The following is a 20,465-nucleotide window of genomic DNA, read 5'->3' as shown; positions in this document are numbered from 1 at the left end:
TCCCAAGCCCCTTCCCCGGTTCTCCCACTAATGTTCGGTATTGCTGCTGCAGGGCCTCCCCCCTGTTCTCATAGTCTAAATATCCTTGTACTGCATCCCCTCACCCCAAACCCTCCCTCCTTTCCTCAAACCCTAAAAATTGCTGCTGGGAGCAGAATCTGAATTTACCTAATCTCTGCGATCTCCAGTGCAGCCTTTGCTATAAATTGCAGTGGAAGGGTAAACTACACAGCTTACGCTTTCACACTTCTTCACTCAATTCATACAAGTGCCACTATGGGCTACCTCCTTCTTATTTCCCCTTTTCCCCACGACTCTGTTTTCACTCCCCCTCCCTTGAGCTCCCTCCTTTCTCCCTCAAAGATTCAATATCACAACATTGCTTGACAGATTTATTTATTTATCTATTTATTTATTTATTTATTTATTTATTTATTTATTTAAAGAGTCTTCTATACCGACATTAGTCGAAACATCACATCGGTTTACATCAAACCGTAGGACGGAAATTACAAAAAACAGGGGAAAGGGTTGGGGGTACAAAGAACCAAAAGGAAAGCAAGAAGGCATAGGAACAAATCAACAAGTGAACTATCAAGAACAAAATCAGAGTCAAGTTCAGATCAGTATAACATCACAAATCAATAGTCGTCAAGGATTTTGGGGAAAGGCTTGTTTGAATAGCCAAGTCTTAAGTTGGGCTCTGAATTTTATGATGCATGGTTCAAATCTGAGGTGGGTCAGGAGTGAGTTCCAGTGCATAGATCCAGCAATGGAGAGTGTCCGATCCCTCGTAGATGTGAGGTGCGCTTTCTTTAGGGAGGGCACATGGAGGGACCCTTTGTTTATGGTCCTCATCGGTCGAGTCGGGCATGCAAATTGGAGGGGGTCGACAAGCCAGTTGGAGTTATGTGAATATAAGGCTTTATGGATAATGGTCAGGGATTTATAGAGGATACGGGAGGGAATAGGGAGCCAATATAGGTCCTTCAGGATCGGGGAGATATGGTCATATTTGCGAGCGTTGGAGAGGGTTCTGGCTACAGCATTCTCCAGCATTTGGAGGGGCTTTATGGAGGAGTAGGGTAAGCCAAGAAAGAGGGAGCCTGGATGACCATATGGAAGTCACTGGCGGGAAGTAGAGGTTTCAGGTTTTTTAAGACATTTAGGGCCTCATTTTCCAAGCCGCTCGCACGCAATAAGGGACCTTTCGCACGCGAAAAGTCCCTTATTGCGTGTGATACCAGGATCGGGGCGGAGTCGGGGCAGAGTCTGCCCCGGAAGAGGAGGAGTCGGGGCGTCACTGGGGCCGACTCTGCGCTGACACCGCGGACAGCAAAAAGGTAATTGCCTTTTCGCTGCCTATTTCGCTCCCAATAGCTACACCTCCTATGGTGGCGCTATTGGGTGCGAAACTGGCAGCAATCGCACCGTGACGGTGTGATTGCTGCCGGCTAGCGCAGGCCCGCCTCCCGTTTCGGCCCCCCACCCCTCATCTTCTAAAGTATCTTAGGCCTGCGATACTTTAGAAAATGAGGCCCTTAGTTTGTAGAAACCCTCTTTGAGTATGGCATTGATATGTTTTTTGAGGTTCAGTTGCTGGTCGATTAGGACCCCCAGGTTCCTTGCTCGGGGCTGCTCATGAAGAATCTTGTCGGCAGGGTCATTTGTGAGTGAGAAGTTAGTAGGGAGGTGTTGGGAGATGAGGAGCAGTTCAGTTTTGGATGTGTTTAGAGCCAGATGGAGATTGGTAAGTAAGGTAGTGATGGTGGCAAGATAATTTCCCCAGGATTCAAGGGCGTCGGATAGGGAGCCTTGAATGGGTATGATGATTTGCATGTCATCAGCGTAGAGAGAGAATTTGAGGCCGAGTTCTGATAAAGGTTTGCACAAAGGGGTGAGGTAGATGTTAAAAAGATTAGAGAAAATAGAGGAGCCTTGCGGGACTCCTTGGGAGAGGGCATAGTGGGTGGACTCAGCATTGCCTATTTTCACAGTGAATCACCTATTGTCGAGGTAGGATGAGAACCACTTAAGGGCTGTGCTGGAAAGGCCAATGTCGGTTAGGCGGGAGAGAAGGTGGTTGTGATTTATAGTATCGAAAGCTGCCGAAATGTCCAGCAGAGCAAGAATGTAGCTGTGACCTTGATCCATTCCCCTCAGTAAGTGTTCGGTCAAGGAGAGTAAGAGGGCTTCGGTGTTGAGATATTTGCGGAAGCCAAATTGGGAGGAGTGGAGAAGGTTGTGGGTTTCAAGGAATTCTCTAAGTTGCAAGTTGACGACTTGCAACTTAGATGGGGCGAAAGTTGGCAGGGTCCTTGGGGTCTAGTGAAGGTTTTTTGAGCAGCGGTTTGACCACAGCATGCTTGAGTAAATCGGGGACAATGCCTGAGGAGAGGGAGCAGTTGATAACATCAGTAATGGCTTTAGAGATGGTGTCAGGTATGGTGAGGAGGGCTTTGGTGGGGATAGTATCTGAGGGGTGAGTTGAAGGTTTCATCTTGTCAAATCAACATTAGGAGTACCACAAGGCTCTTCCTTGTCACCCACACTATTCAATATATACCTCCTGCCCCTCTGTCAACTGCTTACGGACCTAAAATTAAAATTCTATCTCTATGCAGATGACGTACAGATTCTGATTCCCATTACAGAATCTCTCCCTAAATCTCTCGCCTTTTGGGAAATCTGCCTCAAATCTATAAACAGTCTGCTCACCAACTTGAATCTAGTTCTGAATGCAAATAAGACTGAACTCCTAATCATCTCCTCGGACCACTCGGCCTTAATCAATCCACCAGCAGGCAACACCCAGATCACGCAAGTAAGGGACCTTGGAGTAATCATTGATAACCGTCTGAATCTTAAGAAAGCCATCAATAACACTACCAAGGACTGCTTTTATAAATTACAAGTTATGAAAAGGCTCAAACCCCTCCTCCACTTCCAAGATTTCAGGACAGTGCTCCAAGTCACACTCTTTTCCAAAACAGATTACTGTAACTCTCTTCTCCTCGGGCTCCCTACTTCATCTATCAAACCATTACAGATGCTCCAAAATGCTGCGGCAAGAATCCTGACTAATACCAACAGAGGAACACACATCACTCCCATACTACAGAACCTGCACTGGCTGCCAATCAAATATAGAATATTACACAAGGCTCTCACTATAATCCACAAAGTCATTCACAACCAACAACAACTAGACCTCCAGATTCCCCTCAAATTATACTCATCAGACAGACCGATTCGAGAAGCATATAAAGGCACCCTGCAACCCCCTACAATGAAATCTACTCGCCTATCATCTACCAAAGAATGAACCTTCTCTACAGCCGGCCCAGCCATCTGGAACAAGATGCCCACAGAACTCAGATTAGAACCATGCCCGCTTACCTTCCGTAAAAAACTTAAGACATGGCTCTTCATCCAGGCCTTCACTTAACCTACAGATCCAGCAATTCCTCACTAATTCAGACACTGACTCCTACCTAAACTCTCTGACAAGTGTAGCCTATACACTTATGCCTCTTCTCATCATAATATTGTATTATCTAATTTGTTCAGTTATGCCTTCTATCGCTCCGGCTATCCTAGCCCTCCAGGTTAATACCCCTTGTTATATGTAACTTTCATTTCTTGTTATATGGTTGACTTTGTTATTCCCCTCATGTTATTTGTAAACCGATCTGATATGAATTTCTTTCATGAAGGTCGGTATATAAAAATGTTAAATAAATAAATAAATAAAATCTTTTTAAGAATTGATGCGATTTCAGTGGATGAGACGAGGTCAAGGTTGTTAAAGGAGGCCAAGGGTGTTGCAGCGCCTGTTGTAACAGGGAGCGAATGGGGTGTAGGGGGAAATCGGAGGAGAATGTTTGCAATTTTGTCATGAAAGTAGCGTGCCAGTTCTTCACATTTGCTGCTGGCTTCGCTGTCAGGAATAGGGGGAGATGTGTATTTGTTAAGGGTAGACACATAGGTGAAGAGGGCTTTTGGGTTATATTTGTAGTCGTGGATTCTTAGGGCGTAGAAGTCTCGTTTGGCTTTGAGGGTAGCTAGCCTGTAGAGATGTAGTGAGGATTTGAATATGGACGCTTTTTGAGGGGATGGGTCTTTTCGCCATGTACCTTCTTTTTGCCTGAGCTCATATTTTATTCGTTTGAGGTCTGAGGAGTACCATGGGTTTTGCTTTTTTGCAGATGGTTTAATTTCATGTGTGGTGATAGGACACAGTTTGTTTGTGATATCTAAGATGATGTGGCTCCAAGAATCTAGGGCTGTGTTTGGGGTTGAGCAGTCGAGTTTCAATGAGGAGCTAGCAAAGGCTGAAGTGAGGTCCTCACTAGGGCAGGATTTTCTGTAGATAATAGATGTGGTGGTGGGGGTGGGGGTCGCAAGATTTGGGTGTCTTTATGGAGAGGGAGGATTTGACAATAGTGTGATCAGACCATGGGACAGGGGTACAGGATGGCTTAGTGGAGAGGCGAATACTGGAGTTGACGAAGAGGAGGTCCAGGGTGTGCCCTGCTTTATGGGTGGGGGATGAGATAATTTGGGTAAAGCCGATGGCATCGAGTGAGCTGAGGACGGCTTCACAGGACGAGGAGCGGGGGGTGGCATCTACATGGAGGTTGAAATCCCCCAGGATAATGGCAGGGGCGTCACTGTTAATGTTGTTGGAAATGAATTCAATAAGGGGGGAGGGATTGTATTCTAGAATGCTCGGGGGGAGGGGGGCATAAACTAGGCAGACCTGGAGTTCCTGGGATTTGAACAGCCTAATCTCTATTTTGCGTGGTGCGTTGATTTTCACAGATAAAGAATAGTAATGTTGAATGGAAACAGGGATCTAAAAAAGGGGCACTTAAATGGAAAATAACATCAGCTATGGCATTCCTCTGAACAGGCAGTACTGAGCAGGCAGTATTGAGCAGTAGGCAATATAGTATGAGTTTCCTCAGTAGTGCTATCATACCAGGTGCTCTGGTGTACATCCTATTAATAGTTTTCACCACAGCCATATTCTCCAACAGATTTGCTGCACAAGTCCTTGCCTCAGATATGTAGCATCATTACAGTAGAGAGTAGCTCTAGGAAAATAAAATTTCTAGTTAGCCTGCATTGGTGCCAGGACTCTAGCCAGACTTCAGCATATCAGGCACTCTGGAAGTAAATTCCAACCTTCTCCCCTCCTCCTCCAAGGCATCCATAAATAATTTGATTTTGCTGTTGTACATGGGTGGGGGAGGCCATAGTGCCAGCCTGTTAAAAGACGTTAGAAAAGTCACACATACTTCCAATTCCTCCTTAATCACTTTAGTCACTCATAAAATGGTGTCTTTTCTTAGTACTAGAGCTAATGCTTGATGAACACCCTACCCATCAGGATAATTGTATAAACGAAGCTAAGGAGCTCGATGAGAGATTGAAATTGAATCATGGTTGCTTTTTTGGCTCACTTCATGCTCTGCAATACATTCCTTAGCTTTTTAAACTTGTCTTGGGGAAGCCTTATTAACCTAGATCGCACCTCCAACTCGATATCGAAGAATATCAGGAAGGTGGCTGGACCCAATGTTTTATCCTGTACTAGGGGTATGCTGAAAGGCTGATAGCAAAATTGCATTTGGAGAAGATTCTAGTGACAAAAAGAAAAAGGTTGAGATAATGAATTATGTTCTGGCTTCCAGAGGTTTGCTTCACTACCTAGTGAATTAATGTATTTAATGTTTTGAAGTAAGCACAAAATGTGGGGCAACTGATTGGTATGCATTTGTCAAAATATTAACTGCCTCTGAATGCAAAACTGAGCAATTAGAATAAATTTGGATGCATAGTAAAAAGTAAAAAGGCTAATTCAATGTTGTCCTTTGCCAACCTGGTCTTTGTGTAAAATTTTCTGATGATGCTTACCTTCTGATCAAGTGAATCATATTGGACCAAACATAAATGAGGATTAATGCACAAGTTATGAATTAGTCTGAATTTGCCCTCCTTTATGGGACAATTCCCAGATATGATAATGTGTGGCAAGGGAACAAATGGGAAGGGACCTGCTACCCTCCCCAGGGTCACATTCTTATTAGGGATGTGCATTCGTTTTTTAAAATTAGACAATGTCAATGATATTGTCTAATTCGTCATGGTTCAGTAGTGCTGATATACGAAGCGATTTTTGCCGAAATTTCGGCAAAATTCGTATTTTGTGTTTTACTGTGCACTGCATATCTCTTAGTGTGCAGTAATACCAATTATTGTGCACTGTTTTTCTAGCTACGAACTCTTCTGAATTGATACTTTTTAATTTTTAAGTAGCATTTATTAGTGCGCACTAACATTAGTTAAAGCGCACTACTACATACTTTGTGCGCTGTAAGTTCTATTAGGGCGCACTAACTAACCTGTTAGTGTGCACTAACTAACCTGTTACTGTGCACTAGCGGGCCTTAATGTGCATTAACATCTAGCTAGTGCGCACTATCTCGTTTGGTGTACTGTGCACTAACTGGTTGTTAGTGTGCAGTAAGGCCCATTAGAGCGCATTAACGCACTTCATCGAAAATTGCAAAAAAAAAAAAAAAGAACCGTGGGAAACCAAAATTTTACGTGAAGCACCCAATCCAAAGCCCAAACCGATATGTTTAAACGAAGCACATCTCTAATTCTTATCAATTTTTTTTCCCATGCAATGCTTCATGTTGTTGAAGAGACAAAGAATTGCCTAAGTATGTGGTCATACGGCCGCTGTAAAGGATTGGAAAATCCAAAGAAAAAACATCATAATTGAGCTTTGCCACATCACGAGCTGGGTACTTTTCCAGCCACAAAGCTATAATTCTAAGCTTGACTGGGGATGGAACCAGTGACATCAGTGGAACTGTGTGGTTGGAGGTTAAGACCTTGCTTGAAACTAGGATTTCTACAGTGAGAGAAGGGATGAGGTCCACCACAGTTGGAACAAGCGCGTTGGAAATTGCTTGCATTCCATGTACATAAACTGATGTTATACTGCTGGCAAACACAACTCCCCAAGTTAGGAATGATGCTTGTATTGTACCTTAAGTGGGAAGCACTGGGAAATCTGTCAGAGTGAAAATGTCTCTGGATAGTCATTTCATCTACCACAAATCAATAATCCTATGCTGCTAAGTAATGGATTTAATTTCTACACTGCTTTTCCTAAATTTAATGTCATAATTAAGCCAAGCCCAACCCCAAAAGTATCTATGCACCTGCATAATGGTATCGAGATATCATACCAAATACGACTCTGTTCTGGTTCCTTTTCCACCTCCACATTCATAAATATATAACATGCTGAAATTCAATTAATAATGCATTTATATATTAGGAATTTCCTCTCTTTGTCTTTGCCCCCCTATGGTTTTATCCTTAGAATCATTACTAATGCCATATTGGTCTTTTTTTTTACTAAAGAGAAGATGTCTATAAATTCCCCTTTCCGATTTTTTTCTTTATTTTTCTGGGAATTCCTTGAGCTAATGTGTTAACCCCGCATATGGAATCTTTGGTGGCATGAACCTCAGGCGACATGGACAAGGATGCTGTTCTCTTCATTGTCTTGCTGCCTCTTCTTACATCCTAATCTCAATGCTCCCACACCACACTAAGCCTACTTCCTTTTTTATTGGCTTTCTTTTTACTAAATGTTTTATGTGTGTTTCTCATAATAGCTGTTAACGCTAGCTCATTGTCACTGACGTCCTCACTTGAAGAGTAAGAATCAGTGTCCAACTTCAGATGTAGACTTGTCTCGTTGGGGGAGGCAGACCTACCAGAACCAAATGAGGAGGAAGGGAAATCTTCCCCCTTATTAAGTAAAATATTTCTCGTTTTCTGTTTCACTAGCTGGCCTTTCTGTGATGTTGTGATCGATCTGAATGTCCTTACCACAGAGACGCTGCCACACTCAATAGGTTCTATGATACTTTGTCTGTTCATGAAGCTTGTTGATCAGGTCATCTAATTCATTTTGATCAATAGAATGGACTGATACCACATGACATTTAGTCGGATGAGTCTTCTCTGGTGGCTTGGTGACAGGAATCCATTTGTGTATGGCAAGCTTTGCTACATCATTCAGTTTTTATGAAGTTCTGGTTCTCTTCTTGCTACCCGCTTATGTCTTAGGTGGCATGAATTACATTGGTAAAGCAAGCAGAAAAATGCAGAAAAACATGTTGATGTTACGTGGTGTATGGATTAAATTCAGTTTTTTGTTCCCCTTTAATATGACTTCTACCAATGTTAGTGGGTCTCTTAAGATGGCTACCATTAATCTTGAGTAGACCTTCATGAGATGGACAATATAGAAACCCTTAGGGATCTCATCAAGATGGCCACTGAATGATAAGACACACAGAGCCCCTACAAAATGACCACCAATTTATAAAACACAGACCTCCCCAGTATGGCTGCCTATAGCTAACAAACAAACCTCCCCACTATGGCCATTGCCACAGACAAAACCAACATTCCCAATATGGCTGCCACTACTTTCAAAATTGACCTCCTTAATATGGCCAACTGAACACTGAGCCCCCACCCCCCCTTCAAAATGGTCGGCAACTAAGCACACTTAGACCATCACACTTGACTGCCAACAAATGAACACAACCCCACAATGATGGTGCTGCTTCTGCAACAGACAGATTGAGGAAAGAAAACAAAAACACGGCATACACTATGCAAACCCAAACCATGCGGCCACCCTCGCTATTCGGAATATGAAGAAAGATAAGGAATGCCTCTTTTTCTAGCAAGCAAAGCCCCAGACACTCTTAACACTGGATATCTGGACTGGCTCCATGTGTTACCTCCCCCACCAAGTGAAACAGCCTTCCCATAGGCCTCTAGTCTGGGAGACAGCCATAATTTCTTGCTATACCTACACAAAACTCATGGATTCTCAAAAACCTGTTATCCTTGCTCTCTCTCGTTTTCTTTCTCTCTATATTGTTGCGTCCGTCGGACTCAGATGGCTTCGTCCCACATGCCTCACCTCAATATTTGCTTTCTCCACCAGGGAAAATGGGACCGCCACATCTGCTTGCCGCACTCTCTGGCGTCCCCGGAACGGCTATGGCAAGGCTTTTCCGCCATGATTCACTTGAGGGCCTCCTAGGGTGCACGCGCGCGTGCTACCCATGTCTTTATTCCAACATCGGCGCGAACCTCGGGGGCGTCCCCCTCGAGTGACGTCACAACTTCCGGGTATTTAGGTTGCCCATTTGCTGACTGACTTTGAGTCAGCAAGGATTGGATTCATCCGGTCTAAGCTGCTCTGCCGCTTCTCGCTGCTGCTGGAAGCTCTCTCTACCCTCCAGGGTTTTACTAACTTGGGTACCCGCTCCTCGGGGGCCCTATGCTTCTTTCCAGGTGCCTCTCCAATATCCAGGTACGCGCTCCTAGAGGGCCTGAGCTGTCTACCTTGGTGCCTGCCACTATTACTTCTACCTGCTGGAAACTCCACCATTACAGCTACAAGAGTGTGAGTAGTTTAACATCTACCAGTCTGTCTCAATTACCTCATTGAAAATCTGCATCGGAAATCCCTATACCACCATTGTGGGACAGGTCTCCTCAGCCGAGGACCCTAGACTGCTGCTGCAGGAATCTACTCATTACTGCCACCTCTGGTGAACTCTACAAGCTGTACAATAAAGATTATCTCCGTGATTGTGCATCTGAGTCTATCCTGGTATTGCAGTTCGCCACGGGGCTCCTCCCCGTGGGAGTGGTCATCACTGCAGCACCTAAGAATCCACCAAACACCTCAAAACCATAACATATATATATTTTAATTTACCATTTTGGTCCTGACCACTACCGCCATATGTTCAAGGTTGTGCGTCTCTGCACCACAGACACTGGATGCTCTGCTGACACTCTCCGCCATTGCTGCACACCTTCTCAGTGTGCACTTCATGCACCAAGGTCAAGTTGTTGCAGAGGAATCCTGATGATCTGGGCCGCACTACTGCCATGCCGACAGAGCCTAGAAAGGGAGAGCAGCTAATGCAGGGTAGGGATGTGCAGAGGGGCGCCATACGTTGCATTCGGGATACGTATTCGTCGGGGGGCAGATACGTTGCATACGTCCGTATGGCGCCCCGATACGGTTATATGTCTAAATCTATTCGTTACCCAGCTAAAATTAAATGTACTACAACCCCCCACCCTCCTGACCCCCCCAAGACTTACCAAAACTCCCTGGTGGTCCAGTGGGGGGTCCAGGACGGTCGGCCCTGTGACATAGTGAGGGCAAAAGTAGCGCCGACGCCATTTTGGGCAGATTACCCTCCCCTTGGGGGCCTCGACACGCACAGAGACCGACATGCAGGCAACCCAATCCCCCCGAGAATCCCTCCACCCCATAGTGACAACAACATGCAACAGCAATACTATAAGTAAACATCATGGTATGTCAAAAACAAACGTGTGTCTCCACCCACGACAGCCATTCACAATCCCAAACAAAATGAACACTCGCTCGGCAATTAAAGATGAGTGTCCCGGTGAAAAAATCCACAAACAGGAAACCTGGTGCTCACAGGCCTTTCAGCCCTGGTCATCCATAGATGGTTCTTGGACCCCGTTCTGGCGACGTAGACGTCTGCGCCCGTTAGTAGCCCTTTGCCAGCGGGGATACTTCTCCCCAGCGGTAGGCCCGGTCTGAGCTTTGGGTATGGAGAAATTGACCGTAAGTCCCGCCGACTTCAGGGCCTCAGCCGCTTCTGGGAGGGACTTTACTCGATAAGTCGTGCCCCGGTGCGAAAAAAACAAACCAAATGGAAAAGTCCATCTGTACCGGATCTGGGCTTCCCTCAAAACTCTGGTAGCTTCCCGGAGCTCAAACCGCTTCCGTAGAGTTATGGGAGCCAAGTCTTGAAACACCGTGATAGTGTGTCCGTCCCATTGCCACGAGGATTGCGCACGAGCTGCCTCATAAATTTGTGTCTTTTGCATATAATCCCGGATACATAAAATTATGTCCCTCGCCTGATTGTCGGTACGTCGACCGAGCGCTCTGTGTGCTCGTTCAATATAAATGTCTGGCTGACTCATGTCCGAATCCGCCGACTGCTGCCCTGGATTCACAGAGAGAAAGAAAGCGCAAATCTTGCGAGCAACATCAGGAGCGTCCTTGTAATCCTCTGACTCGGGTATGCCTCGTATGCGTAAGTTATTCCGTCTCGAGCGGTTCTCGAGATCTTCCAATTTTTCTTGTATAGCCTGATTTTCATTTTGTAGTTGTAAGTACTGCGTGGTATGCGACGCCATCTTATCAGCATGGCCTTCCACCCGGAGCTCCAACTCCTCCACTCTATTACCAAGCGCCGCCATATCTTCACGTAGCTCAGTCATGGTTGCCAAAAGCTCCGTTTTGTGGTTTTTCATGTCGACTCTTATGTCCATGAACCACCCTCGCAATTCATCACGGCTCAGAACATCGGCGATCTGTATTGCAGTGTGTTGAATAGAAGTATTTTCCCCGCCGCCGTCGCCATCTTGAGACCCGGTCAGCAACAAGTCACCATCGGCCTGCTGGTCCGTTTGTAATTTTTGATAGCTAAATTGCTTTAAATCAGTCGTTTTGCGTTTGGTTGCCATGATAATCTGACCTCGCCGGGATTATCCACAAATTGGAGTCCAAAGTGCTAACGTGCGCGCTCTTAATCAGGGTTTAGAGATCCCTCGGTCGGGAGCTCAGCTCTCACACGTCCATCTCAGTGCGCGCTCAACAGCGCCCCCCCCCCGCCGACGCCATTTTGAATACTGGCAATACGGCCCGAGGTCGTTCCCGGACCCCCGCTGGACTTTTGGCAAGTCTTGTGGGGGTCAAGAGGCCCCCCCAAGCTGACCAAAAGTTCCTGGGGGTCCAGCGGGGGTCCGGGAGTGATATCCTGCACTCATGCCGTCAGGTGCCAGGAATCAAAATGGCGCTGATAGCCTTGCCCTTACTATGTCACAGGGGCTACCGGTGCCATTGGTCAGCCCCTGTCACATGGTAGGAGCACAAGATGGCGCTGATGGCCATGTGACAGGGGCTGACCAATGGCACCGGTAGCCCCTGTGACATAGTATGTCAAAGGCTATCGGCGCCATTTTGATAGGTTGTGTGTGAGGGTGTGTGAGTGCAGGGTATGATTCCCGGACCCCCCACTGGACCACCAGGGAGTTTTGGTAAGTCTTGGGGGGGATCAGGAGGGAGGGGGGGTTGTTTAAATTGGCGGCCGAATAATTCGGTGAAAATTCGTTGTATTCGTGGGGAATCGCGATACGTTTCGCTTCCCCACGAATACAACGAAAAGTGCAATATACGTTGCGGATCGCCAATACGGCAAAAACGAATGCACACCCCTAATGCAGGGACACCAGGAGACTGAAAAATGGACTGCCAGGTTGAGGGAGCGCCAAACCCGCTAGAGTTAGGAAGAAGTAAGGGAAGGCATGTGGCCCACTTAAATGGCTGTGGCAAGCCATCCCTCCTTCCCCTTGAGCCCCCACATCTTGCCCTAGTGCCCTGCCACTAGTCCCTCCCTCCATCCTGCTCTAGTCCCCACCCAGCAAATTTGGGGAAGAGGTAAAAGGCCAAGCACTTTCTGCATTGTGGCCTCACTGCCCCAATATGGGGCAGCTTGTCACCTTTTGGGCATTGAATGATATACATCTCATTAGAGGATCATCATGAATAGGATGTAGGATGATAGTATCTTAGGAAGGTGGCTTATGTATAATGTATGAATTCTGATTGGTGACAAGGACAAAAGGAGAAAGATCCTCTAGGTCAAGCAGGATTCTTAAAGAACTGCCCTTCTCCCCTATAATATCCATCTAGACTGCCCAATTAATTTCCTAATGTATGCCATAGAATACAGTTGATCTCTGGTTCTCCCTTCATATCTTAAATTCTGATACTGATTTTGCCTCCAGCATCTCTCCTGGAAAGTTAATGATCCATCACCCTGTCTATGAAGCAATATTTTCTGTTGTTACTCCATTTCAGCTTCATATCATGTCCTCTTGTTTTAGAACTTTCCTTCCACTGAAAAAGATTTGCATCTTGTGCATTATTTAATCCTTTGAGGAATTTGAATGTCTATATTATATCCCTCACCCCTTCTTACCTCTAGGGCTAGGGTAGGCCACTGTAATATATGTATATCCTAGGGCAGGGATAGGCAACTTCGGTCCTAGAGTGCCACCAACATGTCCAGTATTCAAGAGATCCACAATGAATATGTATGAGGTATACTTGCATGCACTACATCCATTGTATGCAATCATATCTCATACTTATTTATTGTGCATATCCTGAAAACCAGACCTGTTTGTGGCACTCCAGGACCGGAGTTGCCTAACCTTGCTCTAGGATATGCATACTTTAGATACTTAAATATTCTCTCAAGACTTTTGATGCAGATCCTGTTCCATTTTGGTAGTCCTTTTCTCAACCACCTCTATTCTGCCTATACCCTTTTGAAGATATAGCCTTTAGAACTGGATATATTTCTTCAGGTGATCCCTACCAAATGTATCTACACACAATTGCACTTGTTATGTGCATAGCAATTTTCAGGAAATTTACTTGCATATTTTTGAAAATCCAAAAGTATGCCTGTAAGTCAAACCCCATCTGAAATCCACCCCCAGGAATGCCTCCGCTCAGCCTGGATAAGCTTATGCACAAGCAAGGACATATGTGTGCAAGTTTTCCCACATAACAGATGGGCAATTATATAACAGGCCAGTTACCCACAGAAACTAATTTTAAAATGACTTTCTTTGTCTCCCTTTACCTCAAAGACCCACTTAGATTGTAAGCCCTTTGGCGCAGAGGCTATTATACCTGAATTCTAAAAATGCTGCAAGCTGCCTTGAGTATTATTGGAAATACGGACTAAAAATCCCCAAATTATAATTATAGGCATACTGTACATATCTATTAGCACAGAGCCCTGTATAAATTGTTACCCCGAATCTAAAATATTCCATCCAGAAGTAGCAAAATTTTCAATTCCTTCCTTGTATTTTCTCAGTTTATATGATAGTTGTCCCTATGGTACTATTTGTGTAATAGGAGCCCTAGATTTCACTGTTAGCTTTGACATAGGTCTGTATAAAAGCTCCAGAAATTTAGCCATTTATGGAGTTTACTAATTTCATAAATGGCTAAATTTCTGGAGCTTTTTACTCTTATTGTGGAATTAATACTATGATCAGGTTCTTGTGCATAGATGTGCTCATGTGCACATATTTTTTCCACCTCTGTTGCACAAAAAAAGAAGCTTTAATACTTATATTGTAACCTCAAATCCATTTTTCTCTCCTGGTTGCATGTGCTTATTTAGAACTTAACAGAATATTAATGTAAATGCAAGATAAATTTCAATTTATAGGGTTCTAGAGCATCCTGATATCTATGCTGAATAGTAGCTAATGGTTTATTAACTGCAGTTACCAAAGAAATACATGGGTAGGTAATTCCTTCTAACTTCAATTTCATGGTTTCTCTTGTTGGAGCACAGCTATGGGAAAACCCATTAGCAAAGGTCATTTTGCAGCAAAGAGAGTTTCTTATCCAGTAGCAGAATGACTCCTGTAAAAAAATACTATACAGGATTCACTTGGGGTCATAATTTAGGTTTGTTATGACCAAGGTTTTTTCAAAGAACACTGAAGAAAGAGAAAGAGTAAAGGAATAACTGGCATTTTCTGTTTATACCCCAGATCAGTTCAGACAAGTGGGTTTATGCATTCTTACCAGCAGATGGAGGCAGAGAACAAAACTTTGAGGCACTGCTACACAACCGAGAGTGTCACCTGCAGTCCCTCAGTATTTGTCTGTATCCAGTAGATGGTAAAGGTGCAAACCTGCAGTCTGGAGTTTCAAAAAAAAGAGAGAATTTTTTAGGAGATTTTGGCTTCCCAAGGTGTTAGGTTCCTTTGTGGCCATCCCTCGCGTTGAACAGGGGGGGGGTGGAGATCCTTGTTCTGACTCAGCCCTTGTCGGAGGAGGAGTGAAAACCAGGGGTCCTGGTTCCCTCACCCCCTCTGGGTCCCTGGCACCCTCGGTGCTTGGCTTCCTTCAGAAGCAGGGAAGTTTTGGGATTTTTTTCCCTTCCCTAGCTCTGTTTGTGAGTGGCTGTATGTTTTAATTTTTTTGAAAAAAACACCTAAAAGCTGTTTCCTGGCAGAAAAGGAGCAGGGCTGAGGCAGTTGAGTGACTGGATTTCTCTGTCGGGAGACAGGTAAGGGGGGGGGGGGCAAATTCATTCCTTGGTCAGGCCCGGCACTGTTTTCAGCACCGGACAGTGCTGTATTATAAGGATGGGCTTTGTTTTTTTCTGCCGGGTCGGGCTATGGGTCGGGCAACCCATGAAAAACTTCATTTTCCAATGGGTCAGTTTTTTTTTCTCTGCAATTTTCGCCGAAAAAACCGCAAACACCCCGAACCTTCAAATTTAGTTAATTACAACCCTCCCCCCCAAAACATGGAAGGAGCAATGGATGGCCCGCGCCATTTTCTAAGATGGCGCTGACCGTCCATTGCTCTTACCATGTGACAGGGGCCAACCAATGGCACCGGTAGCCGATAAACAAAAAACCCACCCTGACCCTTTAAAACTAATACCTTAGCTTCCCCCACTCTCGTGACCCCCCCAAAAACGTTTTACAGGTACCTGGTGGTCCATTGGGGATTCCTGGAGCGATCTCCCGCTCCCGGGCCGTCGGCTGCCACTAATCAAAATGGCGCGGATGGCCCTTTGCCCTTACCATGTGACAGGGTATCCGTGCCATTGGCCGGACCCTGTCACATGGTAGGAGCACTGGATGGCCCCAGGGGCTGACCAATGTCACTGGTAGCCCCTGTGACATAGTAAGGGCAAAGGCTATCGGCGCCATTTTGATTACTGGCAGCCGATGGCCCGAGTGCAGGAGATCACTCCCGGACCCCTGCTGGACCACCAAGGGCTTTTGGCAAGTCTTGGGGACCCTCCTGACCCCCACAAGACTTGCCAAAAGTCCAGCGGAGGTCTGGGAGCGACCTCCTGCACTCGGACCATCGGCTGCCAGTATTCAAAATGGCGCCGATAGCCTTTGCCCTTACTATGTCACAGGGGCTACCAGTGCCATTGGTCAGCCCCTGTCACATGGTAGGAGCACAAGATGGCGCCGGCCATCCAGTGCTCCTACCTGAAAGAAATAGAAGTGGCCCCCGAGGACAGGGTACCCCTTTAGCCGTAAGAGTTCCAGAGAACACTGGAGGAGCATGGCGGGAAGCAGCACCAAAGCCGGTCCGGGGACGCCAGAGAGGTCGGCAGACAGATGCTGCGGCAGCCATTAGTCCGAGGAGAGCGGGAGGAGCCACAAGCAGAGTAAAATAGGTGGGGCGAAGCCGTCGCAGACCGATGGTCGCAACACAATACTAAAGGACTGTAGGTGGCATTCTCGGTTATGTAGCAGTGCCTCAAATGTTTTTTCTCTGCCTCCATCTGCTGGTAGGGAAGCATAAACCCACTTGTCTGGACTGATCCTTGGTACTTCAGGAACGAAAATTAGCAGGTAATAACCAATTTTCCTATATATCCTTTACGATATCTTCATCATGACTATTTAAATATGAAAAATTGTTTACTCTGTATTTCTAGGCTTCACAGAGATTTAATTCAAGGTTAGCACACTTTCTTGTCTATCATCCACTTGTGAAGAGAGTGCATGGAATATTGAAATGATTTATTACACTTCATCCTTTTATGTCCTCATTTGTCTTTGCTTATTTGCCCCTCCTCAGAGGGTACTATCTGGGCAGCTTGGGAAACCTTTGCCAGTCACAGGGGGCACCTCCTTTGAAATGCATGCTCAGCACTGCTGGTTGACCAATAGTGGCTGCTAGTTTAGCATCAGCCATCTTTCCTCCCTCGGCGGAATGGAGTGTGCCACCTATGCAGTAACACCTAGGCACAACTGGCCCCGTCAGATAGGGGATCCGAACCTGCATCCCTTGCACTGCACTATGGCCAAAGGTATTGGGCCAGAACATGAAAGGATAATGTAATGGTAAATGTAATGCCTATGGGTTTCTTCTTCATTGCTTAGTGTCATTTCAAAGTTCTGATTATCATCTTTTAAATTATACCAAAGTTAAAGGTTGTAGTGACTGCAGTATCAGTGTTTAGACATTCAACAGATTTTTTTTTGTAACAAAAACATGGTTCTTGCCAGTTGCCATGGAATTATTACTATATTTGAACATTGCATTGCGAAATACATATCATATTATTTCATGATGTTAATTTGCATTAAAATAGTGTGCATAAAAGTTATGGATATCAGATTGTAAGAATCTTCATGATTACAAAAAGATCAAAATATATGTCACTGTGGGCTTAATGTACTAAGGTTTTTTTTTCCTATTCTGCATCTATGGAAAAAAAAGCTTAGTGAATCAGGCCCTATTTCTGTTAGAGAAGCATAGCAACTACCATATCCTAAAAGGACTGAAGGTAAGGCCTGCATTGAATCGTGTTTCTGTTTTAAACAGCAATTTCTTTCAAACTGCAAAAATATTGATATGAAAAATTAGAATACTTTGAGATTTCTCCAATTCTGTTTATGCTGTCTTGAGATTATCTCACAGTATGATTTCCTTTTTTTAATCATCTTTTCTCATAAGGAACTGGAGAAAGCCGAAACAGTGGGCCGGACATTAATATCACCAGCTATTGCTGGCAAGGATTTTGTCAGGTCTGATGGAGTGCTGACTTTTGAAGCTGGACAGCAAATTATAGTACTGTATGTCAATCTAACGCCAGAGCTGGGATCTCCCAATCCATTTCCCAAACGTTTTCAGATTGTCCTTGCTGATCCTACCGAAGGCGCCAAAGTCAGTGAGATGTATGGCACTGCCAATGTCACAATTGTCTCAGATCCCGAGTCCCAGTCACTTTGGGGAATGGTCGACCAATTGTACCAGCCTCTTGATGACACCATTTTGGACAGCGTGCTTCAGAACCTGAACAAGAAGGCAGCTACTGAATCTACAGAAGAGCAGCTCGGTGCTGTCATAAATATAATGGATATGGTAAGCTTAAAAGTGCGTAGTTAAAGGCTGATGTAAACTTTGCCATGTGCCAATAAAAATGGGGGATGGCAGCAGAAATTATATTTAGATTCAGCAGCTTCTTATCTGCAAACTGAAATGGTGTAATTCAAAACATTAATAACACAAGGTGCCAGGGCTAGGCTTACAGAGCTAACTGGGGCAAGCCTCATGCATTTAACAAAATGCAAAATTTAATCTCTTGATTGTTACTGGTCACAACATTTAAAATAGCCAATTTCTGGAATTCTTTCTCAGATATTTCACAATGACAGAACCAAATTTCTGAGAGAGTCTGAATTGAGAAAATGACAAGGCCCATATTCAGAAGCGTTTAGACAGATAACTTGGAAGTCATTTGGATGAATAAATATTTGGGCAAGTAGCCGGCTATATTTTAGCTAGCTATCATATTATCCAGCAAAACTTTGGCTGGATATTTTGGGAGTGTTATGGGGGGGGGGGGGGGGGAGGGAGGGGGGCATTATGGGGAGGAGTTACATTAGCTGGCTAGGTTGGGCCAAAGTGCTATTCTAAAGTTAGCTGGATAAAGTTAGCTGGCTATATTCAATAGTGCAGATAAGTTTATCTGGCTAACTTTGCAATCCAGATAGTGACTGAATATGGACCTTGATATGTAAAAGGTGATATCCCTAAATACATAGCTGTAAAAAATACAATTCGAATACTCCATCTCAAAGCAAAATGCATCTGAATTTTCATTCATTAAGGTTCTGATTTATTTTAATGTAGCTCTGCACATATAATCAAACTATAGAAAGGCTGAGATACTCAAACCACCTGTTCAACTTAACTAGTGCTTCTAGTGCTTCATTCTATTTTTACCTTTGCACTTCTAAGATTCTCCTTATATCTTGTAATTATCAGGTAACAACTGAAGGCGAAAAACATGTTCTCAGCAGTAAAAGCCGAAGTTTTTTCTATGATATTCTATGCAGCCTCTCCAGCCCAAACCGCAGGGACACTCATGGATACAGCCAGCTGGCTGCAACGGCAGAAAAGTTTGCTTTTTCTCTTCTGACGGGAACAATTTGTGGATCTCCTGGTGAAAGGTAACTATCCTGTGCAAGGAGAGTGTTGAATAGGATCACTGTTAGTCTATGCAAGGCTGTCATTTGCATATGCCAGATAAGAATACACAACTTCATGGCACCATTAGATTTTGATTCAGTCCTAATTTATGAGTTGTCATCCCATCCCTGAAGGGCAGAACAATGAGGATCTGCATGCACTGCAGTGTCAATTATAAAATTAGAACATTTGTTTGGCTTTAGTTTAAAGAACTATTTTTTTTATAACTAATGTTTAGTTTTGTTATTTGTGTAGTACCTTCAGTATGCACCACACTACAAATTAATTTATCTGGTTACAGTGTATTTATATTTAAAAAAAGGGCTTTTAAGTCAACATAATATTGCATCAAACCTCATTATAAAAATCAAGGACACTTTTCAAATACATTAAACTACTCATATGGCCTATCTCTTTTAAAATTAAAAAAAATCAACAAACTAAGGGGATCATTTTCAAACGCTTATTGCGTGCGATAGCATGCTGGGGGTGGAGTCGGGGCGGCGAAGAGGCAGATTCGGTGGTGTCTTCGCTGGTGGCGATAAGGTAAGCAATGTTATCGCGTTGCCAGTAGCACGCCAAATAGCACCACCTTTCATGGTGGCTCTATTGGGTGCGAAAGCCGGCAGCGAAAATACCTCGTTGGTGCGAAGGCTTCTGGCTTTCACAGGCCCGCCCCCCCCCTTCACCCCCCCGCCCCCCCGTTTTCTCTGGATTCACATTCTGCGATAGAATGGTGAATCTAGGCCTAACTCTAGGTAATTATTTAAAAAAAAACTACAAAGTTGCATTATCAAAACTGGTTTATTTATAGACAATTTTATTCCAACTCCCTGGATCTTAATAGAACACCCAAGGGTTTATAAATGCATATCTAATTGCAACATAACTAAAACAATTACAAATATTTCCTAGTCAAGATATTAATAACTGGCTACTCACTTCATATAATGAAGGACCAGAAGCTTCCCAGTACCCATCATTTTTACACTATTTATGATTAACTGAATTGACCATCTACCAGCCTAGCCACCCAGAAAATTCTGACACTCATTCAATCACTGGGAATAAAAATGACTTGACTTGTTTTCTAAAGGCCAGAATGTTGAATTCTTGCCTTATTTCTAGTGGAAGGCTATTCTACAGTTCAGGTACTACCATAGAGAAGGCTCTTGCTCTTAAGTACACACAGCACCTCCTCTGATTTTTCCCCAGTGGTACCTCCATGGCATCGATG

The 20,465-nt window shown here is 44.4% G+C and overlaps 1 protein-coding gene across 1 annotated transcript in view; it reads left to right on the top strand.

The window, feature by feature from the left end:
* ADGRV1 (adhesion G protein-coupled receptor V1) overlaps positions 1 to 20,465 on the top strand; it is a 1,128,533-nt gene that overhangs the window by 535,984 nt on the left and 572,084 nt on the right. The window contains exons 78-79 of the mRNA XM_029573357.1: positions 17,711 to 18,118; positions 19,025 to 19,209. Of these exons, the coding sequence (XP_029429217.1) occupies positions 17,711 to 18,118; positions 19,025 to 19,209 (593 nt within the window). The remainder of the gene's footprint in view (positions 1 to 17,710; positions 18,119 to 19,024; positions 19,210 to 20,465) is intronic.

The sequence above is a fragment of the Rhinatrema bivittatum genome, chromosome 1 (genome assembly GCF_901001135.1).
Source record: "Rhinatrema bivittatum chromosome 1, aRhiBiv1.1, whole genome shotgun sequence".
In the NCBI taxonomy this organism is placed as follows: Eukaryota; Metazoa; Chordata; class Amphibia; order Gymnophiona; family Rhinatrematidae; genus Rhinatrema; species Rhinatrema bivittatum.
This window is presented reverse-complemented; position numbering and strand designations above follow the sequence as displayed.